This window comes from Maylandia zebra, linkage group LG20 (assembly GCF_041146795.1).
Source record: "Maylandia zebra isolate NMK-2024a linkage group LG20, Mzebra_GT3a, whole genome shotgun sequence".
NCBI classification, from domain to species: domain Eukaryota; kingdom Metazoa; phylum Chordata; class Actinopteri; order Cichliformes; family Cichlidae; genus Maylandia; species Maylandia zebra.
Window position 1 is genome coordinate 31,458,744 of NC_135186.1, and position 27,225 is coordinate 31,485,968.

Consider the following 27,225-nt stretch of genomic DNA (forward strand, 5'->3'; position numbering starts at 1 on the left):
ATAGCAACACAATCCACACCCTGACGACCTGATTCATGTTCCAACTAACGGTTGGTCATCACAGTGCAAGAGCTTTAGAGGAAATTTGTCTCCCCTTTGGTACTTACACAGTAACTTGTAACTTACTTTACACAGTCTATTTATTTATTTATTATGTTTACTGAAACAATTAGTCACACAGCATTAATACAGACAACAGCATCAGGGGTTTTTAAAAAGCTATTCTTGGTCTCGTCTTTTTAATCTTCACAGTCCACACCTGCTGGAAAATTACAGCAGTGAGCAAAAGGGGCTTTAAAACGCTGCTGATTCTGTAGTTCCAGGAAGTACTTGAGTAAGGATAAAATCTGATTGCTTCCTTGCTTGTGTTTCTGTCCATGTCAGAATTCAATGGTTATTCTAGTATTAAAGACATAAATAAATGATGACTGAAAAAAAGATGAGTAAACAAAAAGAAAACATATCTAACCGTTTCAAATGGCTGGAATAATAATTAATATTTGTTTTCACTAATACTTGTGTTCTTGTTCTATTTTTGGTGGGGTGGTGATACCAGGATTTCACTTCAGTGAGTATTTGATACCCTATACGTAGCATGTTGCAGTATTATATCTACTTTGTGTTCATTGTTGTTTATCGTTCAATGACTATTTCTGACCTGTTGCTTCTCGCGTTCTCTTTTTGACACACGATGGCCCCTGGCTGTGACCGTGCCCACCTTTTCCAGGGTGTAAGTTTCACACATCATACTTCCATCTGCATCCTGTAGAAATTCGAAGTTCATTTCCAATGCCCTTTGGGAAAATTCTCAATGCATCTGCAATGACTTGTACTCAGATTTGTCTTTCGCTTTCGTAACGTTTACAAGCTCATCCTGCTGCAATTTTTTCCCCTTAATAGTATTCTGAGAACTCTGTGTTAAAACATCCAGATCACGCATTTCAAAAGGTCCACTATCAAAAGGATTATGAAAGATAGCTTTTTAGCTCCTGTGCCCCCCTGACAACCCAAATCCTTTTATTTGTCTCCCTGTGCGCTTAAGAGATTTTGAGCTCCTGTTTGTTGTCCCTCCCCTGTGTCACAGTTCTCACACCGTCCTGTGGCCATGGCAGACCACCTTCTAAGAGTAGCCTTAAGCCTTTGCCATCTCTACCCGGACAAGATAGCACGGCCGCCATTGAAGTTTAGGGAGATGGGGAGGGAGGGGGGGATTAAGGAGAGTCTTAATGCCCCACAAAGAGTTCACCCACTTAAAGATAATCTGAAAGTAATAGAGGAGGCTGGGATTAATTGTAGAACAATGCTGGTTGTGTCCCTGGGAAGGTGCTAATTCCCCCTCAGGCCTCTTTGATGTTCCTCTTTAGCCTTCAGCCTTTCCCTGCTCTGCAGTGGTAGAAGCATTTCCAGAGATAATGCACAGTGATACCGACAATCAAAAAGTCACACGACTGCTGGCGTCTTTAACACTGGGAATTATTATATTTGATCTTTTGCTGGCTTGATTTTACTTAACAGAGGTTTAGCCGAGTGTACCACATAGCAAGCTGCAAATCACACGTTTGAGCAGCACTGAAGGGATTACCCTTCAGTGTTGGGAGGACTAAGTGTTTCCTGTTCTGACAAAATGTTTGTGAGGATAAGGTGGATTTATAGATATGCTCTTCAAACAGTGACCTAAAAGTGAAGGCTTAACACAGGTCATCTCACCTGAATGCAGCACTTCTCACCCCAGAGTCTAATGGCCTTTCTCTCTTCCTGTTCTCCTCATTACGTGGGCCTCCGTTTCTGCCGTGATGGACTTCCCCTGCCACACAGTTTGTAAGTACATCATTAGCCCATCACTCCTCTCTATCTTCCTCCACATCCAGGGAAGTGTCAGGCACACAAGGCCTTTGTGTCCCCTGTCGATGTCCTCTTTAGCCACCACTTCCCTCACTGGAGAGCACGTGGTGGGGACAGAGCCATCCCTGAGTGAGCAGACAGGTGGGGGGTTACCTCAGTGTGCAGGAACAGAAACGAGAGGTGCAGGAGGGAAAGACGCAGCATCCTGTTCAGCCTCGTCCATCACTCCTGCCCACTGAGAAACCCGCTGAGCCGCCTGTCAAAGAGCCCCTTGGCCAATCTGTCTTAAGCTGTGACAGGGGACAGACAAAAGAGATGGAGATACTCCAGCCAGACAGCATCTATCACAATCTGTCTCGCAGACGAGCGACGCAGAGAGATGGAGCTACATATGGCTTCCTTTGCCTTCAGTGGATAAGATAGATTTTTCTGTTGCCAGCTGTTGAACCAACTTGTTTTGCTATGAGCATTAGGAGTTCTGGACAAAATTTTAAGCACTGGTAGTGTCAGTTTCTCTTGATATTTAAGTCACAGGTTGACCATCCAATCCTCTGAGAAACTTTATCTGGTCCCAACATTTCTAAACATCTACTACATTAAAAAAAGGTGTTGACAGCATTAATAAGACCGTTTTTTACTAGTCTCGTGGGTACAGAAGATTCTGTTTCCCATACAGATTGGTGGAAATGACACAAGTTACACAATACGCATATTAATGCTGACAAATTTGACTGATATAAAATTTTTGAAATATTTAGTGTGAAAATGAACATGAGGATTTATTACTAATGGGGTATGACAGAAAAAAGGACAAAATGCTAATATATCCACTTAATTTGTCCAAAAGATTGAATTTTTATACATATTACACATAAAGGTATATATATATATTATACACATTTTTAAACAGCTGCAAGTTTTTTAAAGATCTGAGGCATTCAAAGACTGTCAAGTATTTATTTTAAAGAAAACAGAGATATTTAGCTTTGTAACGGAAGTGTACTGGTAGTTGTAATGGTAATTTATATAATGCAGTGTGCTTCTAATTTGAGAGAAAGAAAAAAATCATTGCTGATTTTTCACAGCCACACGTTTTTATCAAATAACGTCAGTATTTTTTATGTTATGTTGTAGCAGTGAATAGTAGTAGTGAGATCGTTCGACCAGTTAAACTCATAAAATCATCACGATAAAAGAGTTTTTTTCATTTTATTTGATCCCCTGTGAAGCTGTTCAGTTAACCGAAGTAAAGAGGTTACAGGGTTTTCATCTGTCCGCAGTTAACATGTAATTCTGAAATGGTTACTGTTTGATTTGCTCTGTTAAGGGTCAAACTGCTAAAGGGATGGATGTGGTTACTTAGCTGACATCTGCACCTACGCTGCTTTCACCTGTTGATAGCCCATAATTATGCAGCTTAAAGTGTAGGAAAAACAGAGGAGATCACAGTTCTAGTCAGACAGGTGGATATGATTTGCATGTGCTGCGTGTACACATGCGTATTATTTTCACACCTATGAACATATTTTTGCTTGAGGACCTCTCCGAGTATCTCTCAGACTTCTATCATGGGAGCTCTTGTTTTCCTCCTTGACGTGTGCTGACAGTAGTGCAGTGATGTCTGGGTGGGTCTCCCCTCTGCGGGTCACACTAACATCATCAATCTTCCCCCTGGTGACAGGCGGCTGGGCCCCCCAACTGTGGGCACAGGGCTGTGTTGTTTTGTAATTAGGCTTCGTTAGATGGCAGGAAACCATCCCTCCATCTTACCATCTCTCCACAGCCCTCCCCCGTGCACAGCTGGCCCTCTGAACTCAGATAGCCAATAAGAAGCCCAGCTCACTGTGGACCACTTGTAATAATGCCAAATATTATCTGATCATATTTTTAGGACTAACAAATGTTTCCCTATTCCAAACAGACAGCTCTGCACTGGGCTGCCAAACATGGCAATGAGGAAATGGCCACACTCGTGGTTAATGCCGGTGGCGATGTCAACATTAAATCAGTGAGTGCATTTTTTTTCCCCTTAACTTTAGACAAGTTTAAAAGGGCACTCTTAACGATTTCATGCTTCACATTATGTATTTAAGTTCTAAAAAATGTATCCAAATAAAAAGAATCCCTACATATTCTAACATTCACTTCCCAGTATCCATGTCTTATACTATCCACTAATGTAGAAGTCCTATTTATATTTAACATTATCCAAGTCACAGTTGGAGCACTCGTATGCACAGAAAAGCATGAAACCCTGTCATTTGATTCATTGGTCCAAAACATTTAAGTACTATATTAGTATATACATACTTCTTTGATGATAATGTAAAAGGTAGAAGACGTATTATGGCAGACTAATGCAGATCTACAAGTATAAATGCAAGCAACAATATTGCCCAGAGAACTATAAATTGCACTTTAATGAATGGCTGTTTGGCTAGTTTAGCCTGAATGCTTAAAAGTTCAGGCTCTAGGCTTACCACCAGAGACAAAGAATAAATTACAGCTGTTTTTATAAGCAGTGTCTCCATCGTGGGTGAACTGAAACCACAGCAGTGCCCTTGTAAATTTTATTTCAGTTATGCTTTAGTGTAAAATCGCAGTCATTGTTTTCTTCATGGCGTTCTTCTTTCTTGCAGCACGTGAGTAACCAGGCTTTTCCCGGGCACGGATGGGTAATGTACAGTAAATGATTTGTCTTGAAAGAACAACCGCCTCGCTGCTGGCCTCTTCTGCTGTGATGTAATGCTCCTAAAAGATCTCTGTGAAGATCCAGCTGTACAAATGTATTACAGGAGCACGTGTTGCGGGGCTGCTGCGGGTCTACTCCGCTAATAAATCATGTCATGTCATTTTAATTGTTTCCCAAAACAGTGCGTCAATGTGCCAGCATGCACAACTCTACAACTATGCAATTTTCAGAGAATTACATGCAATTATGTTTTTATCATTATCTGGTGTTTCCATAACCTTTGCTAATTTGTATATTCTTTTCCATGCTGTTTTCATTGGCTGTCCTTGGGCCTGGGAAACTCTAGGGGGTAGGTACTTTCAGCAATCTTCCAGCACTTTGCCAAAGTTATTCCCCTCAACTCCACACAAAGTCAAAATGTAAACTCGAAACTCTTTTTATGTGTCGGTTGAGTGACTGTTTTTGGCGTGTTTGCATACCAAGCGGCCTCACCAAGAAATTACCTTCAGAATACACATGTTGTTGCATGTTTTCATTTTGTTTTACACTTATTTTTGCTCTGCAGGGATACACACCTTTACACATCGCAGCGTTACATGGACATCGGCACATTCTTGACCTGCTCGTAGGGACATACGGTAAAAAGTGGTTTTGTTTAACCTACTGGTGCCACAAAAAATGCTTTGCAAGTTTTCGCCACTGAAAAAGAATCTTGCAAGTAATTTAAAGAGTAACAGCTGGTTACCTCATGTAGGTAGATTTGTTTACCTTTAGATTATGTGTCATTCCTTAAAGCTTTTGGTGTAAGATGTCAGTGAAGTATCTGCTTAGGCTTATCTGCTGCTTAGTCTCTGCTTTCAGTCATTTATTTTTTGTCTTACCAGGGGCTAAAGAAAACTTGCGGGACTACAGTGGTCATCTTGCCTGCCATTATCTTAACATCAAAGAAGCAGAAGGTCCAGATGAAGACTGTGAGCTACGTGAGTGAATGATTCTTCTAGTTTTGCTGCTAAAACTATTTGATGACCTTCCCTGCTGTGGTTTTGTATTTTGTTTAAATTCTTTATTTGGAATTAGCTCCTTTGAAAATAGGATTAATACACTTCAGGCTCATCCACACAAATGTGCATGGGGTGAAAAAGATATAGGGGAATATGTGCGTTATTCTCAGTCTTATGTTTTTCTTTTCAGACACTGGTGATCAAGTAAAACGGAACAATACAAACAGTGTAACGCATGAGAATTAAATCCCCCGTCCACTCGGTGCTATTTTGCCAACTGTGTCATCTAACTTCAACATTTTAATATAAAATCAACAATATCAGCTGCACAAAATAGAATCAATAATAATAAATAGATATTCAGCTTCATTACATTCCTACATATCAGACTTGCCTGAGATATGTAGTCTGCTTAGATGTTTTCTGCTTTGTGCAGAGCAACAACTGCAGTGCGTCGGCCCTCTAATACCCACATCTGTAAACAGGGAATGCCAGTCAGGTTGGGGTTGATCGTTTCACACAGCAGTGTGTGTCTGTTTCAGCCCATCACAGCAGCTTTACCATTACAAACAGTGATCATAATTTCTTCAGAGACACCCTGCATAGCAAGAGTTTGCCGCTGCAGGATGCATGTTAAAAATCAAGGTGGGGGATGAATTCTTTAAAATATCCTTTTAAAGAAACTTTCCTGTTCACAATAGGAGTGTTTCAAAAAAATATCTACATCCAGAAGAAAACACAAAAAGCAACAGGTGGTGATATAACTCTAGAAGTATAGAAGTGTCGGCCAATCAGCAGCCTAGGAGGGATAGTTATTAGACAAAAAAAAAAAAAACACGGCACATGGCAGTACAAAGGAAAATCTGAAAATACAGCCGTATATGCTGACGTCCATGTTCTTTTCTTACAGCAATACACACTGAACGCATGAAGTAAAACAAATTAGTTCACACATTTGACACTTAACTCCTCGTCCACACATAAGCAGTTTTTTAAACATTTGGTTTTGAAAAGGAATCCTTGGTTTATCACAAGTCACTGGGACTGTGTTTGATTTAAGCAGCTCTAACCACACTTTAAGTTGAAATAAATAAATAAATAATAAATAAGTAAAAATATTTTTTTAGGAATAGCTCAACATTTTGGAAAACATAGAAATTATGTAAGCCTGCCTATCTAAATACTTGCATATCACTTTTCTTTAATAATATTTATATATTTTTACTATATTCGAATTTATTCTACTAACTGTAGTAACACAACCGGTTTCATTTCTTTTAAATAACAATTGATGTAACTGCATATTTATGGACACTGACACTAATAGAAACTATGAATCCCCTGTCACTCCTCTGTGACATTCAGTAACCCCATCCTGAGTCATTTTCCTTTTGCCAAAAGGAAAAACAACACTTGCTCCTCATCCAGGCTTGTAGTGCAGCTACACTGAAGACAGTATTCAATACAGAGGAAGTGATCAGGTTTTATTGATTAGTAAATCTGTGATGTTTTGGACTCAAAAACGTACCTAACCGTCTAACCCCCTGCAAGCAATGTGCACTGAAGGATGAAGGATTAAATAAGGAATTTCTGGACAGCGGAACTTAAACTTGGACCCAAATTCAAATTTGAAAAGGCTGTTGGAAGACATCCATAGAAATATGCAGATTTACTTTATCCGCTTCCGTTTTTGAACAGAGGAATGTCACTCTGTCTGCACACCAACTGTGAAGTAGACAGTTACTGTAGTTTTGCATAACTATCTGGTGTAGGAGGGAACAGCAGTGTTCTGTGTTTATGATAAGCTAAGCTACACCACATTGGTGTTTATTTCCTGATCTAAACTCGACAAGACAGAGGAGAGGACTGTTTTCCCAAATGTTGAAGTTTTTTTTTATGCCATGTCCCGTCCTGAAACACCTCTCTACAGTTTGTGCCCATTAATGGCAATAAAAAAAAAGGATTTGATTGACTCAGAAATCATCAAACCTTGGTTTCACTACAAAGTTTCACCTGCATTGTTACTATGTATCAGCTACTATTAGTGTAACATCGGACACTGTATAGAACACTGTGGTTCTTTCACTCATTAATGAATTTTGTTTCTTATGCTTTCAGAGTTTCAAGTAACTCAGGCCAGGGAGCGGAACAAGAACAGGAAGTTGGCATCGTTGTTTCACTCCAAGAAGAAGTGGGGGTCAGCAGAGGAGCTGGCTCCGATAGAGGAGGAGAGGACAGCGTCACATCAGCTCGCACTTCCTGCTTTTAGACCCAGAAAATTCTCCCGCTGAGGGAAAACAAACTCCAAGTATTAATGTGTATATTTATTATATGTACACACACACACACACACACACACACACACACACACACACACACACACACACACACACACACACACACACACACAGGATTCACACCTGTGCTTACAGATCCAATCAAATGTTTGCCACCTAAACAAAATTAGAGAAACCAGGTATACTTGTTCATGCATATAATCCATATTTTTCCTCACAGCTTGTTTAAATATTTTTTTGAATTTTTAATTTTGTTGATCAATGTTCTTCAGTGTTACTTAAAGTGACACATGCCTTACAAGTTTTCCTTAAGCTGATGGTCAAGCTAGTGATTTTCTCTATTTTTCTTGTTTTATTGTTTACAAATTCAATGAAAAGACCAAAAATGATAACGTCTTAGTCTCCCTCTCTATACTTGTTCAGCCTTTCAGTGGTTTTCAGATCTCTAACTTTTAAAAAATTGCTCAAGAATGCACATTTTTAAGAGTGACCACCGAATCAAAACTTTGTATTATTGGAGAGTATTTTTAGTCGTACATCGGCTGGCTTAGTAAGAATTTAGGGATTAAAATAAACTACAGTTTTAACGATAAATAATACACCACACTGATCTGTAGTTGGTAGGGTTTTAAGCAACGGCTGAGCATTCTGGCACAGAAAAAAAAAGTCTGACTTTAAGTTGAGCGATAATACTTCTCATTTCCATATATACAAATAAAAGTTACCAGACTTGGCCCTTAAAAGGATCATTTAATGTCTTTTGTATGTTTCGGTCCTTTAAATGCACCATAACTTAAGCTGAACATTGCAGTTAAACTGATTTCCTTCAGTCCTTGACAGCAGCTAACGTTAATTATGTGGTAAAAGTATTATTTAAAACTTAACACTCTTAAGGGAATGTACAGAACAGTGCCTCACTGCAAATATAATTCACAAAAACACTAAATTTAGCATTTAACCATTTCATTTCACTCTGCTTCTTTAAAAAAAACTTTGCTCATTGCCCTCCTTTCAACAAAAATAAAATACTAAACCTTCCCTCTTTTTCTCGCGCTCCTCCTCCTCCACCAGCTCACACTCAAATACAGAGTCTATAACACGACTTTATAAATGAGCAGCTGGAAAATTCACCCAGTAATGAGATAATGCAATCAAAACAAGGATAAATATTTGTTGTGTCTAAGCTGTCTAAAGCAGGTTTCTTACAAATGACTTTTCAGACAGCACTGAAGATTAGTTTCTTGAGTAAATGAATAAGCATTTGCCTGTTTGCATAATATTTGGCAGCTGTGCTTCTAATTTGTAGTAACTGGGCTAAACATACAAAACTATTATTTTTTTCTTTTTAGATCTTGAGATTTAGTGCAAAGCAGTATTAGCATTTTTGCAAGCCTATATCTCTGCTGTGCCCCTGCTGGTTACTCTCAGGTTAGAATAACTGTGTATCTGACGTGAGGCAGTTTTTCTTAGTTTGGTGGTAAAATAACTCTGAGCACAGATGAAGTGACTCTGTTACTCGATGAAGGATTGTTAGGGAAACAAAAAGTGGTGTTTGCTGATTGTACTTGATTTGCTCACCAGCTGTTTATCAAAATGCCTGGTAACTTTTTTTTAAAATGCGTTGTTACATTGTGTTCTAAAGATTTTGCCAGCTGCTTTTAATGCTTTAAAAGTGACATATTCATTACTTTTATGTTGTTGGCAAAGATTCTCATTTTGTGTCATTTATTTTTAATCTAATTCTAGCCTCAGTTACATTTTTGCACATTATTTATATAATGAAGATATTTTGTAATTAAACTGCCTTTTATATGAAGGTGCGTGTCTTTGAATTTTCTTCCATCAACATTGTTGAGCGTCTACTTATTTGCGACATTGAAATCGACTTGGCCGTTCACACCGCGGCTTCCCTGGCTTGTAATATTGCTTTGTTTTCTCTTTCTATACAATAACCCCGGTTTTTCTTTAAGCTGCCTTTGATCTTACTTCAACTTACATGACTTGGTGGGCTACAGATGGAGTAAATATGGGCCCTGCTAACTCGCCATACGGCTTTAGACCTTAATACCTGATTAGCTGAAAAGGGCAGCACTTGCTTTTGGTTCTTGGATATCAGACAACACAGAGGGGAACAGAGGCAAGTGTTTTTGTGCTTCATTTTTGAAGCGGGGATGTTGCGGGGGGGATAAGAGGGAGTTTCTGTAATAGATACTTATCTTACTGCCCTCAAGCCCCTCAAACAAAGTCCCCCTCTGAAGAGATTATAACCCAGGGAGGGCACATTAACTTTAATCCGATGCTTTGAGGCCTCGCACCCCCATACCTCCCTCTGCCCCACTTATTTCAACCCTCCTGTTGTCGGGGGGCTACCTTGTATCTGGTGCATGTATGAGTAAGGCCTGTGGCTACACACGAGGGTTGTGTTTTTGCGCATGTATGTGTGTGAGTCAGGGGGTGGAGCGACTGTTTCAATAGCACGCTGACTCTAATGAAAAGCATTGAGGGGTGCATACTGCTGTGTAACTGATTCCTCTCTCTGAAGAGATTAGGCGCTACATTGTTGGTTCGGTTGCTCATTTCCATGAGAGCGCAGCCTCCCACCAGCGGCTGCTTGGCTTTGTTATTTTGAGTTGAAAAACACAGAGCCCAATGTCTTTGGCTTCCTTGTTACCATTGTTTCACAAATAGGCCAAAATGTAGATGTCACGTCACAGATGCCCAATAACCTCATTAGCTGCTCTCTGTTTGACCATAGAAAGAAAATAATAGATGTGTGAACTTCAGTTTGCTCAACTGGAGAGAATTTCTGCATAGCTCTGAGGTAACAATACTGTTGAAACTTTTGTTACGCAGTAAATAAAGGAGAACACATTGTGTGCATGCAGTCCATCTTGGCCACTGTTGCACTGATGCTGCCTATAATATAACTTTGAGATGTCATCCTTATTGTTTAACTCTACATATCTACAGGGAAACTGGAGGATGATGTGAGATAACAAATATTAGTAATTACAAAGGTAAAAAGACAAGATTGTACTTTAAATCCCAGTATTTAGCATTCATAATCAGTATATAAACTACTTTAAGATACACACCCAGAGAAAAGTGCTTACTCAAGTATTTTAACATGATACAGTAAAGCCGCTAAATAAAAGCTCTTTTTGTTAACCGTTACATTGTGTCAGAATCCATTTATCAGTTGTTTATTCTGCTTATAAAAATGCAAAATAGGGACTGTTTTTAACAATATGCATGTTTGTAAATTTCTCATCTTCTCACCCTTCATCTAACTTTGATGTCACCGTCCTGTTTTTTTTCTGTTGCACATGTGTGGAAGAAATTTTCAGCTGTGGTGAAGAAAAAGTCTGCAGCCAGCTAACAAGCTGATCTGCAACAACAAGCACACCGGGGAACTGATCTGACTGAGCTCACGGCAAACTGGCCAGGCCTCTAGCTGAGGGATCCTGGGGGTCCAGCACCCACCTACCGGGGCCCGATGCATGGAGATACCAGCAGCAGCGCCAGCTGTCACACTGGCCGTCACTGTCTAACCAACGCCGCCTGTCACTCACCCAGTGGAGAGCCGTCAATCAGACAACACCCAGGAGGGAGCTGGGAGGCGGGCCACTGCCCGGCCCTAAACAAAGACATACTTACATTTGCAAGCGGTTTCAGCGCCACTACTATTTTGAAAGAATGATAGAGTGGTCCTGATAAGAGCAATGACAAAGGACAAAGAATGGAAGGGGGTCTGGGAAGAGGGGGTCAGATAGCAAAGAGGTGGGAGAGCTTGATAACATTCACATTTTACTTACATCTCTCCATTTGTGTTGGTGCCCCAGGAAAATCCCATTAAGGAGTTCTGCCTGGGAAGCATTAAATAATTATTGCCAATTGACCGTCGGAGATTTTTTTTTAATCCACCCTTGGATTTGCTGGGATTTTTTTCGTGTGTGAAATTATACAAAAGAAATCGCAAACTTTGTCGTTTCATTTTGCCTCTTTTATACAAATACCTTTCAATATCTTACACGGTAAACTTGAAACAAAACTGCCATCTTCTGGTTCTACAAATCTCTGTAAACTTTCTCCTTTTTCCGTATCGAGTGCAGCAAAAATAAACTAACAAGCAAAAGGTGTTAAAGCTGCTAAAGCTTTTATTTAGGCTTTTGTTGTCTTCTTCGCACCCACATATGAGCTATTCTACTTGCATGTTTAGTCCCTTTGTCAGCTTGAGGGTATGGGATGGCCTGTAATTGAGGTCACACCTACACCTATTGTCTTGACCTGATCATTAGACCACTTGCACTGTCATTCAGCATTTTACGCTCCCAAAATAAGAAAATAAAGGGGTCTTATTAAACTTCACATCGTGTTTAGTGAGCTATAATATGAAATATGCAGAGGATTTGTTAATAGCAGGAGGATATAGAACATTGTTTCAGCACAGAGCACGGGCTCAGATGTTATCACAGATGAAGATGGGTTCATCCTCTCTGCTATCTTGCATTATCTCTCAGGGTACTGAGGACAATCGTCTTCCATTTGGTCACTTTTCTCTCCTGTAAATCACTGACATCCTAACAGCAAACAGTGCAAGCCAAACCTGTCAGAGCAGGACCAACACCTGTATTGTGGCAGAGTTGCCAAAAGAGGAAGAGAATGAAAAGACGTTCTTCAGGAGGGACAAAGGCTGCTGCCCTGAGCTGTTTGTGTTGTGAGATGTAGACTACTGAAGACATAAGCCTTCTTCTCCTTGCTCCCTAGTCAACCCATTGTTACTCTTGTACAAATTTGCTTTAGGCTATGTGGACCGCACCCAAATAAATTCCCCTCCCTCCCCCACCTTTCCTACGTTTTTTTTTTTCCCTCTAATGCTACCCCCAAGAGTTCCCACTCTCTTTACATCTGGACCTCTGTTTACATACTTACCCTGTTTAGCAAAATCTTACAAATACCTCTAAGATAATACAGAGTTTACCAAAAATAATAAAAGTAAGAGAGAAAGAACAGAAACATTTTAATTAAGGTTTTGTTTTTTAAATTAATAATAACTAACTTCTTTCCTGCATCACTTTTCTCTTACTTATTGCTTGAGAACTACCAAAAGTTGCAATGCACTTATTTTTTTCTGGCTCGTAGTATCAGCATACTCAGCAGCAGAAACCCTCATAAGATCTCTTACACTGTATTTAGCATACACAATAGTATTTACACTCAGAGAAATGCCGTTGCTATTCGCTTTTGTCCATCTTCTGTTTTTATTGTAAACGTCCAACTGTGATGAAACAAGTAGGTCTTTTACACTGCAAGAATAAATACAGAAAGCTTTCAAATAAGTGCAGTGGAGTAAAAAGTTTTAAATTTCTCTTTAATCTGTAAAAATATGCAGCATGTTTGCATATGTAGCCTAGATTAATGTGAAAGATAAAGGAAATAAATACTAGACAGTGCAAAAAGTGAGATAATTGCTAGAGGTTATTCAGATTTAGAAGAACATTGTGCTGCTACAGAAATGCATCATAAAAAACAAATTAAAACAAAAATAGCAAAATCAAAGCTGACTGAAAGTACTGTAAAAAAAACTAACAAAAAAACAACCCAAGAAGCCAAATGAAAACCAAAGAACAACAACAAAAATAGCAACTTGCAGGTGAAAATTAAAGGTCGTCAATTTAAAATGAGAAGACTGAATTTAATCTTTTCTAAAGTGTCAGCTCTGCTTGTTTCAACACTTCTTTTACCACTTAATACAAGCACTCCTGCTATCACAACCAACACTACACCTCTAATGCTGTTAATAAGATAGTCAAATTTATGCCAGATAACAGAGCTGCGCTCCTTTGAACACAAACACTCAGCTTTACTTCGACTCTTTTGAAGGGCATGAAGGAGGACAGCAGAATAAGAGGTGTAATCTTCACCTCTTATCTCTAACAACCCCCTTACTTACACACACACACACACACACACACACACACACACACACACACACACACTAGCATCTGTTATCTTATAATTATCATATACATTAGTCAACACCTGTTTCACTTAGCCTCGTTTAATTAGAGCCATTGAAACGTTGCCCTGCGCTCAAAACAATGCCATCCGACATGAAGGGCAGTGTCTTATGGTTCAGTCAGTAAATTAACAAATAAAAAGACGTTGCTCCGGGGCTTGAGAGGTTAACGGACAACTATATTTTATGTTTTCTTCATTCATTTTTAATTATTTTGTGAAAGACCTTCAAGAAATCTCTCGTAGTGACACTTTTACTCGTGCGTAAACGTCTCCTTTTGGCTTATTAGCGTAATTTATTGCTGGTGAGATGGTTAATTCAATTCACAAAACGACAGATCCGAAGGCGGTGAAGTGTCCGAAGCGGCAATAAGAGACTGGCAGGATGCTGTTAACTGTTAACTGAATTCAGGTAAAAACAAAACAAAAAAACCCTTCTCGGTTGATTAGTGCCAGACATGACAAGTGTTAAACTTGTCATAAAAATATATCACATGGAAGAAAAACTAAAATAATGCAAACTACGGATTGAGAGGGTAAGCATTACAACTTAAACAGACAATATTTTTATTTTATTTATTTTTTAGTTTTATTATTATTTTTAGTTTTGCCTTTTTGGAGGCTGTAAAATATAAATAAAAATGACGAGTCACATCGACGAATGAACAAAAATAAACTTTGCTGGACACTTTGATGTAAAATAAAGTATAAATAACAGATCTTTGCTTGTCATGTAGAGACGAGCGTCTTTAGTCACCTCTCCAAAGGGTCGCATTTGAATTGAAACGTAGGTTCTCTCCAGAAATCACAGCGTTGCGATAAGCAGCACACATTTAGCCTCTCCTCGAAAACGCTAAAAGGAACAGCGGAGGGCTTCTTTGATGGGATTTGTTGCCAGTGAAAGCTGTAGGTCTTTTGAACGTAGCTGTCAGTCAATGGGCTGTCAGTGGGATACCCCCCGTCTCCCCCCTCCCCTCCCCTCTCGCCCTCCTCCGCTGGCAGCTGGGTGTAGCCTATATAAACAGACCTAGGAGGTTGCATCAAACTCAGACCTCAACAGCTTGGACGCAGAAAAGATGCCCGCATCGCAAACTGGATTTGGCAACTTCTTCTTGGAGAGGAACATCACTATGCCGACTGGATATCAGATCCCGGTGCTGGGCTGTCCACCGGGTGTACAGCAGCAGCAGCAGGCTCAGCATCTGGCTGCGATGGCAGCTGGGATTCCCATACCATACTCAGGACTACAGGGATATAACTTTATACCCTATCCACACCACAGGCACATTGCACACATGGTGAGTTGATAATTTAGAGATTAACACTCTCACTCTGATCTCGAGTAACTAAAACGGATTTGTTTTAAATTGCATCTTTGTGATGCGTAAAGTCAAACAAATTCTGGGTGTGATGCTTGCGACACTGAGTTAAAAGTGTCGAATCTCTTCTTTAGTTCTTACCGTTCTTTTATTCTACTTTTCAGAGCAGCGGGTTTGACTTGAAAGCAGCCTCTCCCTACCATCACGCTCTCTTGGCTCGCAGCGGGGCTTTCTACCCTCCATACCGTCCGGGAGCAGCCGATGATCCCAGTAGGGTGGCCAAGGTGGCCACCCGAGAGAGTACCGGTGCGCTCAAGGCCTGGCTGAACGAACACCTGAAGAATCCGTATCCCACAAAGGGGGAAAAAATCATGCTCGCCATCATCACTAAAATGAGCCTCACGCAGGTCTCTACCTGGTTCGCCAACGCAAGGAGGCGCCTCAAGAAGGAAAACAGGGTCAGCTGGGCGTCAAAGGGCAAATCTGATGAGGAGGATGAGGAGCAAGAAGGGGAGAGCGATGAAGACGAGCAGAAGTGTCATTTGGATGAGCATGACGAGGCAGAGCCTCAAGCAGAGCGCACAGATACAGACGAGCAGGTCGAGAGCGCGTTGGATAGCGCGGGACCTTTGGATGCGCGTTTGGAGATACCGCGTCAGGAAGACAAAGAGCTCGGACTTGTCAAGAAGACAGAAAAGCGTGACTCTGACCGCACGCCATCAGTTTTGGAAAGTAAAGAAAACATCGCCAGTCCAAAACCCAAAATCTGGTCTTTGGCAGAGACCGCCACCTCAGAGACTGTGAAGAAACCTGTCGACAGTTTTTACCACCCTGCCGGAAAACTGTGGGAAGACTGGGCTTCAAGAAACGGACTGCTCGTTCCCTCCTGCTATACGACTCGCGAACTCGTCTAAGCCGGTGTTTGTGCACGAATAAAAAGGACACTTTCCCACAGCTTTTGCACTTTAAACTTTCAGACCTCAGGGATTTCCTGAAGTTTGCATTGAAACGAAAATGTGTCGTGAAACCAAAGAATGAACATGTTTGTGTTACTGTAAATAATGTAGATGTATTTTTCCACCAACAAACTGTAAATTATGTTTCCTTTGTCTAATCATGAAGAAATATTTTTTTGCTTAAATAAACTTCGACTTATGGCGAAATTCTGCAGTTTTACTGGTCTGTATCCCTACTTCTTGATATACTTTGCATACAGCTTTGAGCTTTTCCGATCACACTGATGACAGCCCACATTAACAGTCTGATAACAGGACCACATTAATCTATCACTTAGAGACTATGACATTAGACTAAGAATTCAAAGAGATTCAGGGAAAATTTACACATCAAAAACACGTCTATTGTGTCTTTCTCTATAAGTTTTTTGATAGAATATTGCAAGTTAATTCAATTAAACTTGATTTTTTTAAAAGAAAACAAACAAACTATCCCCTTCCTAAATATGGCACTTCCATTTCCTAAAACTTAACAGCAGCGGGGCTTAGGGTCTTCTAGAGGTTCTTAGTATCAATCACACCAGTTTCCATGTACATTCAAAAGGGACCTACCTCCATTAATCCACACATAATGAAAAAAGCTCCTGGGAGGAACTGGTCCGAAATGCCTTGTCTTCTGGCCTCAACTCTCTATGCAAATCCCTATAAACAGTAACGCACAGAGGCCAGATTAGCTCCAACCTGACTCCCAGATTTCTCACACAAGCGACACGAAATAAAATTGATATCATGTCATGAACCTTAAAATATTCGATACCGATAAATGTATGTCTGCTTTGGATATTTACAAAAGTTTTTTGCCTCATATTTCTAGTGTCGCACTAAAAAGTTACCGTTTGAACTTAAAAACTGAATTTTCAAAGTAGAGTAATCATCTGGCGCCTCTCTGTGGAAATCAAGAGCAATTACAGCACAGTTTAGTCTACTAACCTGCAGGGTTTTAACATAAAGTCATCACTGAGAAGAGAGCAGAGGTGAAAAGGACAAATGTACTCAGACACAGGTAAGAGGCAATTAAGGCTCTTTAAACTGTCAGCGATAAAACGCAATTCATGTTAGGACTAATTGCAAAGGCACAGCACAAACATTTTTAAATTAATTGTGACTTACACTTTCAAAGGAGAACGTAGGCTACCACGTCCATAAACCAATGCAGGAAACGGAAACAAGACGCTCCTTTCATCTCCGGAACTCGGTTGAAGACATCACGTTTTAATATTTTTATCAGCATCGTCACCATGAGTACATAGACCATGAAAGCCCACGGTTCAGCAACAAACAGTAACAACTAAGAACTAATTTGGCTACACGTAATACTACCCAGTTGTTAAAATGGCATGGTATAGCCCGCTGAACATTATACTTCCGGATCCCACAAAAGCATTATGGGAATTGTGGGAGGCTATGGTAACCAAGAGCAGGAAACAATGAACAAACTCATCTTATTAAATGTCACAAATTTTAATGCAGAAACGGTGAACAATATGCCATTTTCATGCTAAACGGCACAATTTTAGTACATGCAAATACTAACAAAGCATCTGTACAGAACAAATGAGATCACAACATCATATACAAGCTAACTGTAGGATGTAAGCATGCTCAGCATGGTGGTGTCCACTGTGGGGTGGTCTTCGCTGTTGTTTTGATCTTGATGGGAGTGGGATTGTGCTTACATAAACAACCCCACGGATTGTTATTTCCACATGTTGCATGTTTTCAAATTAAAAAAACAAACAAACAAAATGTACACGGTAACAGTAGCTAGTGGTCCATGTGACATGTCCATAGGAGCAGGACACCTGTCAATACTGTCTTGGACCCCCCCCCCCCCCCCCCACACACACACACACACACAAACAAAAACAAAACAAAAAATAAACAATTCATAACTTAAAAATTGCAACCAACCTCAAAACTAATGCAGGTAAATCACACACTCTCTTTACACTTTATAATACATCTTACTTTACATTTTATTGTTAACATTTAGACTTATAGCTAGCTACTTTCGGCTGTTCACTTGCCACTAGGGGTCGCACTGGGCGCTTCATTTGGTGGAGTTTTAAATCGCATGTCCTTCCTAGCTGGAAACAAACCAGGGACGTTTTGTTTGCCGGATGATAACGTCTACACCACGTATATATAGTGTGTGTGTGTGTTTAGGTTTTTACGATTTAGTGCAAATGAAATGATTGTAACTTCATGTAAACATTCAAAATGAATTAGTAAGGAGACTAATTCATTGATTCTTATTCAGATCAGGTAATTATTTTTTAACTTTGTGCAGCACTTTGGACAATCTGTGTCGTTTTTTAAACTTGCTTGTAAAATTGATCCATTGACTGACTATCTTCTTGAGACTCAAACTGAGACTCCAGCTGAGACTCCTGACGAGACACGATTTCTTCTTTGCCTCTCTCTTGCATCACCTGGTTCCCTTTATCTGTGAATCCTTCTGAGGAGAGCTCATGGCTTAGTTCATCCTCATTTTCCTCTGGTGTCATTTGATTATTATACGTTGTTTCTTTATGGGCTGTTATGTCTTCTTCACACATCTGTGGTTCATAATAGTTCTGTCAGAGTTAAAGAAATAACAAACATTATAATAACGATAAAATCATTTTGATCAAGTCAACAGTTCTGGTGCTTTGCACATTTTTTCCTCTCACAGCAAAGCATGTACAACTTTATGCTATAGTTCCTGTGTTGAATTATGCAGTGCATTTCTCTGAAACATTGTCTAAAGGTGTGAAACAGGATTTAAGGTACATCAGAAATACAGACATGTCACACAATCAGCAGGATGTGTATATAAATCCACTGCAAACCTATTAAAAGGGACCGCACAAAATGACCCAAGCTGATTAAACTTGAGGACAAACCTCAGCACTCATTTAAAAGAACAGGCTTTCATTTTGTGCAACTGTTTCATTTCTTTCTTGCTCAAAGTTAAAATCCACATATCGCTTTCACGTGTGTACATAAAAAAAACAAAAAAAAAAAAAACGTGTTGATTGCTGTTATATTTTTCTGGTCAGCATTAAAGATTAGCAACAAGCAGTCTTACATTGTGAAAAGCCTAAAAAAAACCCAAACAAATATTTATAGTTTAATTCTTTAAAGTATGAAATTATTAAATTTTTAACAGATCCTTGTAGGTGCACCTCTTATGACTGGATTCATTAGCTGTTGCTTAGCTTAGCATAAAGCCTAGCTGTTTCTAGGCTTTATGCTAAACTAAGCTAATCTTTCAGAATCTAAGATATCATCTTTAGTTTACAGATGTACACTGGAGTGCTAAAGTAACATATCTGAAATAGTTTTAGAAATTGATTACCTGGTCAAAAGACACTAATTGATTCTAAATTCCATCATTTCAAATATATACAAACACACACACACACACACACACACACACACACACACACACACACACACACACACACACACACACACACACACAATATTGAACTGTTCGATACAGTGCTTTCGGTTCGGTACGCATATGTATCGAACAATACAAAATTTACATGTGTGTATATATATATATATATATATATATATATATATATGGGTATCTTTTTACTGTCATTAAAAAGCATCTATGTAACAACAAATAAATACATTTAAAAAAGTCATATTTACCTTTGTCCTTTGTTTTATGCATCCTGCTTTACCGATTCATAAAAAAGAAGAAACACAGAATATAAGTACATAGGAAGATTATTATTATTTATTTGTTTAGAGCTTTAGAGCACAGCTTACCTCGATATACTAAAACCAGGATTACAACAGTGACCATAAAAACTGCAGATAAAATAGAGATGACGATTATGTGACCCCGCTGTGTCCCTGCTGGAAGAGAAAAAGAAATAAAAACACAGTTAAACATACATCGAGTTCTCTGATACTGTCTAGAACATGGGTATTTGTGCAGACAAAATGTAAAACAAAAGAGACTTTCATGTCAAACACGTAGTCACATTAAACAGGGGAAGCATAAATTCAGAAGCGTTGTGGAAAACTGAAAATAAATCATTAATTCAGTTGTAATTCTAACATTAGCAGTAAATTAGGAGACTGTGGAGTCTACACGTCGATACATAGTAAGTGAAAGCTGACAAAGCCACACTGAAAACCACAGACCAACTAAGGTTTATGAGACAAACCTTCTCACAGTTGACATAGTTTCGTTTTGAACAATGCACCGCATCCAACCACACAGCTGCACACGGCAGCAGCGAGAAAGGTGAGAAACCTTTGCAATTCATCTTCCTACATACAACTTACCACATGTGTTGTCGGTGGTGTGCGTTCCCTTTTCTTCAACTTGATATCCCTTTTCACATCTGCAATGAATTTCACAGTATTAGAGCAGAATTCCTGCCTCAGTGTTGCATTTGTTTTTCAATAATTCGTTATTGGTTTGTATTTCCACTTTGAATACCACTATTTTCATTTGATTTTGTTGCCCCTACACAAAGATTAAAGCTTATGTAAGTTACTGTATTTGGGCCCAATGAAAGGTAAGTACGCCAGAGGTCATATTTTGGTTTAACCAACTGGTTGTGTCATGAAACACAGTAAAAAAATCCCATCAGCTAGAAACACCCTTTTCTTCATTTACAGAATCTCCTTTTCAGTCAGACTCACACCTTTAATATATCACTGCTAAAGTTACACAAACTTAAGAAGCAAGTCAATACAATGCCTCAGATTCGCTTTATTTTTTCATGTTGACAGATTTAGACAAACACAGCTCTACAAGGTCTTCCTACATCAATAGTGAATAAACAATGGTCTCCGGGTGTCAATTACAAGCAGCATTTTCTATCATTGTCAGGAAAAATATAATCTATGGCATGGCTCTTCAGAAGAACTGAAACAACCACTTGATCCCTGTTTTTGAGAAGAAATTCCTGTACAAAATTCCAGATTTTGTGGCCAAACAGCTCACATCAGCTTTTTAAATTCATGATAAAAAATTAAGGTGTATAAATTGTTGTTAGTACAGTAACTTTGCGGAAGGAGCATATAACCCCAGATTTAGCCTGGTTCCCTGTTCCATACAGGATCCAATTTAAACTCTTACTTTTTTTTTTAAGTCACTTAACGGCTGAGCCCCTTCTTTTCTGTCTGAGCTCCTATTTATGCTCCAGAAAGAACCGTGAGGTCCAGGTCGAAACTAACCGTAACTATTCCACAGACTCAGTCTCGTGGCGACAGCCTTCTCTGTGGAATAGTCTGACTCTTAATATTAGATCAGCACAAACACAATCGTTACTAAAGACACATTTTTCATGGTCTGGCTTTTAACACACTTTGACCTAAACATTTTGGTTTTAACGGCCTTAGTTGTTTTTATTGACTTATCTCATCTACTTATTTGTTTTTTCTATATTTTACTGCATCGTTATTGATTTGCATTTTATTTGTTTTAGTGGTATTCTACATTGTTAAGCACTTTGTGCAGCATTGACTGTTTGGAAATGTGCTATATAAATAAACTTGACCTTGACCTATGGTGGATATTCTGCGGGACTATTTCTTGGCATATTCACAGGAAGAAGGAAAAATATTCTTGAAACACATAACTAAATTCAAAAGGTGAACAAAGGCCCTTTTCCAAGTTTTTTTTAAATAAAGATCATCTCTAAGTTCACATGTTAATGTAAATGTGTACTTACTCTGTCCATTTGCGGCACTGAGCATACCACGACGCATTATTGTTAAATGTCCCGTCTGGACATTGTTCACACTCTGTGTCCTGTGAGTTGTTGCCTGAATATCAAAAATCATTTTCAAAAAATGAGACTCATTCGCATAATAAAAAACTTAAAACTAATTAAACAAATGTTCAGTCACAAGGATGTTGGTACCTATGACTTTAGCTCTATATCCTGGTTGACAGACTGTGTGTTCCACACAGGTAATACATTCTTCACTGGAGCAGTGGAATCCCACTTTACACTTGCAGATGGATCGCTCTGTCTTGCTTTTTGGGACTTGAGCCTCAAAGTTTTTATCTAAATGACAAAAAAGGTTTACGCTGTAAGGCGAGCAACATTAAAGAGAAGCCTCTCTCTGTCCCAGTATACACAGACACACTATATCGGAACAGTTTGAGGTAATTTGTCACAATTTCTTACTTCTATCACAGTAAGGCTGCTGCAGACACTTGTTTTTCGTTGTGTATTTATCCTGGTAGTGATTATCCAGACAAGGTTGACATTGAGGATTCTTACAATCTTCTGTAGACATGCTAGTCCCTGCAAAACAAGATATGCAGAGTTAGAATCAAGTATATTATTTGCAAGTATTTTGTTTATCCTGAGTAATTAGTAAATTGGGATTTCTGAGTTTAGGTAATCAATGGACCTTTTAGGGAAATATGACAAAGTCAAGTCAACTAGGTGATGGTTGGCTTATCTGGTTCTAACAAACCCTAACACCTTTTAATCAACACGTTATATTTGGTTTGTTTACATGCTTCACATTGTCTTTGGGATTACGAGGGCCCCTTTTCCCAGTAGCAATTACTAGGTTGTTTTTTCTATAAGCTACTCTATTCTGAGATGTTAAAATAGCAGGATCGCAACTTCTCAGTGTCTCTGCTGTCATCTTAAAATGTCTTTTGTGTTCCACCAAAAGTCCATAAAGCTGGAAGACACTCACACTGATAATAAATTAAAGAAGAGTAATTACTGTCGTTTGGAAATCTCAACCTAAAGTAATTCTCCTCAAAAAATGAATGAAAGGGTCTTTTGTCAAAATGTCTGCCTCCAGTGTAAGAAATCAACTGTTTCAGTTTCGCCTTCTTTTTATACGGACACATAGCACAAGACAGGAAAGATGAATTCTCACTTGGTGCAAATATTCAGTTTGTTTTAGGTGAGGGTGCTGCTAGTACAGACCATGAGTGAGGCATGACTAAAGGCAACAACTAGCTTGTTGGAAATGCACATTTGGCTATAATATGTATATCTTTTGAAATGTTTGATGTGCATGTTAGCCTTTTGACACACAGGTCCTGAGGAACATTTTCAGAGCTGAAATGCTTGTGTAAAAGCAGCCAAAATGAAAGCAAAAGCAAAGCTTTAGTAACAGTGATCATGCTGTCTGAAAAAGACAGTTGTCGACCACATGCTTCCTGCTGCTAGGTTTTTTCTTATACATGCTACTTTAAATGTTTATTACTTGAAAAAAGAAAGATTGGATGCTATTAGTGCAGTTATGCCTTCGATATGGCTCTTAATCTTGTATTTGTTGTTTATGTATCTGTCAAGTTCAATTTGGTGACAATATGTTATAAATAACAAGAAAGCAGATGTTTTATTTTAATTTCCTTCATAGGAAAAGTGTTTTCGTACCTGGCTTACACATGAGACAGCACTGACCGTCCTTTTCATACTGTGTTTCTGGGTCACAGCTGGCCTGAGCAACAGTCATTCCCTGCAAAAGAAAAGCATTACATTTAAATAAGAGGTAGTTAGCCCTTGTGTGATCTCGAGTATCGGTTGAGTTTCTCTATGTTGATAATGTTAGATTCACTTCCTCAGGGTAGACTGCGAGGGGCGTGGTGGAAAGCCCCAAAGATTCAGCCAACTGTTAACTGCTTTAAATGCACGCAGCCAGGTGCACCGCTGTTCGTAACGTTACTAACAAATATTTGCAAATCGGGATTCACACAAGGTCACGTCTTTGTCCAAACCCTCCACTGCCGGGAAATCGAAAGTGAAAGCACCTCATGAAACGTAACTGTAGCATTAGGTTTTGACTTTACAGGGAAAAAGCAGGATTTTGACAATAATATAACACAGTAAAGTAACAGATGGATACGATAATTAGCACACATTATAGCGTATAATAACACGTTAAGAAGAAATAATCTGAAATCGTGCTACTTTAAGTTGTCGCAGGTCAAAACCGATCCCTGTAAAAACAAAAACATAGCATTAATCGGTTTACTCACCATGAAAGACCCGATCAGTATAAGCAGCGCTATAAACTTAAAATACATTTTGAATAGCGTCGAGTACAACAGCGCACACCTCTGTAAGTGTTCACAGTCTGTCTGTGAACTTATTTAGGCGACGTGTTCTGTTTATACGGTGTGGGAGGAGCTACGCGCGGTGCTTTTCCTTGACCGTTTCCTGTAAAAGCACGTGAAGCTTGTACTCCTCTTCAGCTATTTTCTAAAATACCCAGAAGTAGTACTAAATCCTCTTTAAATAGAATTCCTCTGCGACAAAGCGTTGTTTCACACAACAGGAAGCACGCTTGACTGGCACATTGTTTGCACAAATAAAGAGTGGGTCTTTTTCTGATGGAGTAAGAAGAGCTACTCTGCTGCTTTACTCCAGTAGTAGTATTAAGTATGTCTGAGGACGAACTAAGGCAGTTCTGAAAGTAAAAGTAGGTCCGACCCAGTGAAATCATAGCACCCATTTGAAGATCACGCCTCACCAAACCCCTTAGAAATAACGGAAAGAAATTAAAAAGCACAGTGTATTGGAAAGTCACCCATCTTTGCATGTAGAGGTTTGTAGCAATCTTTATTATTTTAAAAGCTTGCTACTTCTGGCATTTAAACATTGTTCACAGCTGTGTGCTAATCCCCACCAAGAACAGCAGTGCATTTTATGATATTTGGATTTTTGGTGATGCTGCTTTAGACTCAGATTGCCATGTGACTTCTGAGCATTTCTTCTCCAGTTATGTATTTATATACCAATACTGCTTTGAATTTTGTCTTCTCTCTCCCACACTTTGCATCTGTTCTCTCTGTCTTTCCCTTCACCCGTTGCAGCACATGGCAGTCCCTGCTTGAGCCAGATTTGGTTTTGTTTTGGGGGGATTTTTTTTTCCCTGTTAAAATGATGTTTTTCCTGTTTAAAGGGATCATCTAATTGTTGGGGGTTTCTCTGTAGGGTCTTTACCTTTGCCTGTCTATATATCATATATAGACTGTAACAAATTTCCCTTTTAAATTACAACAAAGTGGCTGCAACTTTATTTCCAGTTTTTGATTTCTTTTTTACAGCCTAACTGTTAGAAGTACTGTTTCTTATTCTTGAGGCTCATTAGGCAGAAAGTACTGTTCTATTATGCAGCAGCTGGCTGTTTTTGGCATCAGCTTTTCTGTGTATGTACAGCCATTTGTAACAGGATCTGTACAACCCCCAAAAACTCATGTCTAGGATTCATGTGGCTGGGATCTATTCACAGACGTACAGGTGTTACCATTACCTTTTCATTTGTGTATTACCTGTGTATAACTCTCCTTAAAATCAGTGCTAATAGACAAATGATGCACCAGTCAAGCTCAGTCATATTGCAATCACTGAGTCATTTGCAGGGGGTGATACATTTTGGGTTAAAGCAGTTGCTTTTAGTTTGTTTTGGTCTGCATTTTATAGCTTTGAATCTTCCAGCATTTAGGGTGGGTTGCATTCCTGCCCTGGCTCTCAGTGCGGTGCCAAGGTTTGGTCAATCAGAAGTGGTAGATGACACACTCGTCTGCTTTTACTACCCTCTGCAGATCATTCCAGGTTTCTGCTCTACAACCACTGTGATGATGGCTACTAATTATCAGTTGTTGCAGGGAGGTGGTCCTGTTTGAGAATTCCCAGGAAGAAGAGTTTCTGCTCGGCCTTTTTTTTTACCTAATGGGAGATGTTTTTTTGATGAGGTGATATCATAGGTGTGATGCGAGAAACATGTTGCACTTAAATCTCTCAATTTGCCCACCATGTTTACAGATAGCAGACACACCTTGATATTTTGAAGTGAATTACCATCTTTTTTTTCTTTCTTTTTTTGAGATGTTAAGGTCCAGGTTGTTATAGGAACACCACTCCACCAGTCTTTATTAAAGCTTTATTTTAGGTAGCACAAAGTGGAAAAAAAAACATGTACATTTTTATTGAAAGATCTGTATTCTATAAATCTTTCAAAAATGCAATAATTAAAAAAAAAAAAAGTATTGATGTCTCATATATGACTTCCTGTCCTGATGTTGGCATGTGCAATGTCCTTACAACTGTTTCACACAACGTAATAACAGTACTTTCAGATGAGCACCTCAGATTTTCGGTGATTTCCAGGACACTTTCCACTCCAGGTGAATACAAAAACAGACTTCTATCACATTCTGAATATTAATAATCGGCACGTTGAAGCTCAAACACTCTTTATATGTTATACATATGATGCATGTGTTATGTTATATATACATATAAGCCACATGTATGGTACTGTTTTACTCATAGTAGTCATGCAGTATTTTGAAATGATGAGATTATTATTGTAAGGAAATAATAATGATTATTAATGGACTTTAAGCACTTTATATTTATCTAACAAAAGTGGAAAGTACAATGACTTTTGTTGTTTTGTTCGTTTTTGACCACACCTACTCTGTGATAGTTTCTTAAACCCACCACACCACCACCAGGGATTTCCCTATAAGAGTTTCGTGAGCGGGCTTTCCCCAATGCAGCTGCTGTTGAACATTGTTTGTCTTAAAAGGCTGCTTTTCTCTTATATATAGATGTAAAATATTTATATGTAACGTTTTTAAAATATCTATGACCAACGCGAGCTGCTTCTTCGCCAAATCGAATGAAACAGCAGCAGGTGTTACATTCTGTTGCGCTATACTCTTGCAATTACGGTACAGGTACCGTAAGCAGCCAAAAATCATTGCGACGTCACCACGTCACAGCACTGCGGTTTTTGGAAATTCCAGTACAGATTCCCTTTCAGTGTCCTGCTTTGTTCCCATTTTAAAAATGTCACCACTGTCCTGTAAATTTCTGAGGAATATGAACAGATTAACATTAACAAAACTAAATCTGGAATTTTTTGAAAGGTACTTTTTTTTTTCTTCTTCTTCTTCTTCTTCTTCTTCTTCTTTTTTTTTTTTTTTTTTTTTTTTTTTTACCCCATTTAGCTAACTCGTTTCACAGATTTCAGATTTACTAATCACAGAATATCTATCCATAGCAAAAAAGTACTTCTCATGAATTATACTTT

At 38.9% G+C, this 27,225-nt stretch overlaps 3 protein-coding genes and 1 long non-coding RNA gene across 5 annotated transcripts in view; 2 read left to right on the plus strand and 2 right to left on the minus strand.

Moving 5' to 3' along the window:
• Positions 1–11,976, plus strand: part of LOC101463755 (uncharacterized) — a 29,520-nt gene extending 17,544 nt beyond the window's left edge. The window contains exons 7-11 of the mRNA XM_076878218.1: positions 1,889–1,903; positions 3,764–3,856; positions 5,100–5,172; positions 5,419–5,514; positions 7,654–11,976. Coding sequence (XP_076734333.1) covers positions 1,889–1,903; positions 3,764–3,856; positions 5,100–5,172; positions 5,419–5,514; positions 7,654–7,826 — 450 coding nt within the window. The 3' untranslated portion in view covers positions 7,827–11,976. The remainder of the gene's footprint in view (positions 1–1,888; positions 1,904–3,763; positions 3,857–5,099; positions 5,173–5,418; positions 5,515–7,653) is intronic.
• On the minus strand, positions 1,652–17,265 carry LOC105941125 (uncharacterized). Its single transcript, XR_013094745.1, has 3 exons — positions 17,116–17,265; positions 16,738–16,827; positions 1,652–1,804 (listed from the first exon to the last, which is right to left on the minus strand). It is a non-coding gene; the product is annotated as an uncharacterized LOC105941125 (long non-coding RNA).
• irx7 (iroquois homeobox 7) lies at positions 14,879–16,324 on the plus strand. Its single transcript, XM_004560341.3, has 2 exons — positions 14,879–15,148; positions 15,334–16,324. The coding sequence occupies exons 1-2, from the start codon at positions 14,927–14,929 to the stop codon at positions 16,081–16,083; spliced, it is 972 nt and encodes a 323-aa protein (XP_004560398.1). The 5' UTR covers positions 14,879–14,926; the 3' UTR covers positions 16,084–16,324.
• A 362-nt stretch (positions 17,266–17,627) lies between the features above and the next one.
• cd40 (CD40 molecule, TNF receptor superfamily member 5) lies at positions 17,628–24,318 on the minus strand. Of its 2 annotated transcripts, none has more exons than XM_012921595.5 (9): positions 24,161–24,318; positions 23,559–23,640; positions 22,338–22,457; positions 22,068–22,214; positions 21,876–21,969; positions 20,479–20,537; positions 19,954–20,043; positions 19,834–19,856; positions 17,628–18,761 (listed from the first exon to the last, which is right to left on the minus strand). In XM_012921595.5, exons 1-9 carry the CDS (start codon positions 24,206–24,208, stop codon positions 18,501–18,503), a joined length of 924 nt encoding a protein of 307 aa, XP_012777049.3. In that variant the 5' UTR covers positions 24,209–24,318; the 3' UTR covers positions 17,628–18,500. The 2 variants fall into 2 exon arrangements, with proteins under 2 accessions (XP_012777049.3, XP_023008024.3); XM_023152256.3 differs by having other exon boundaries at positions 19,834–19,859.
• Positions 24,319–27,225: the final 2,907 nt, after the last annotated feature.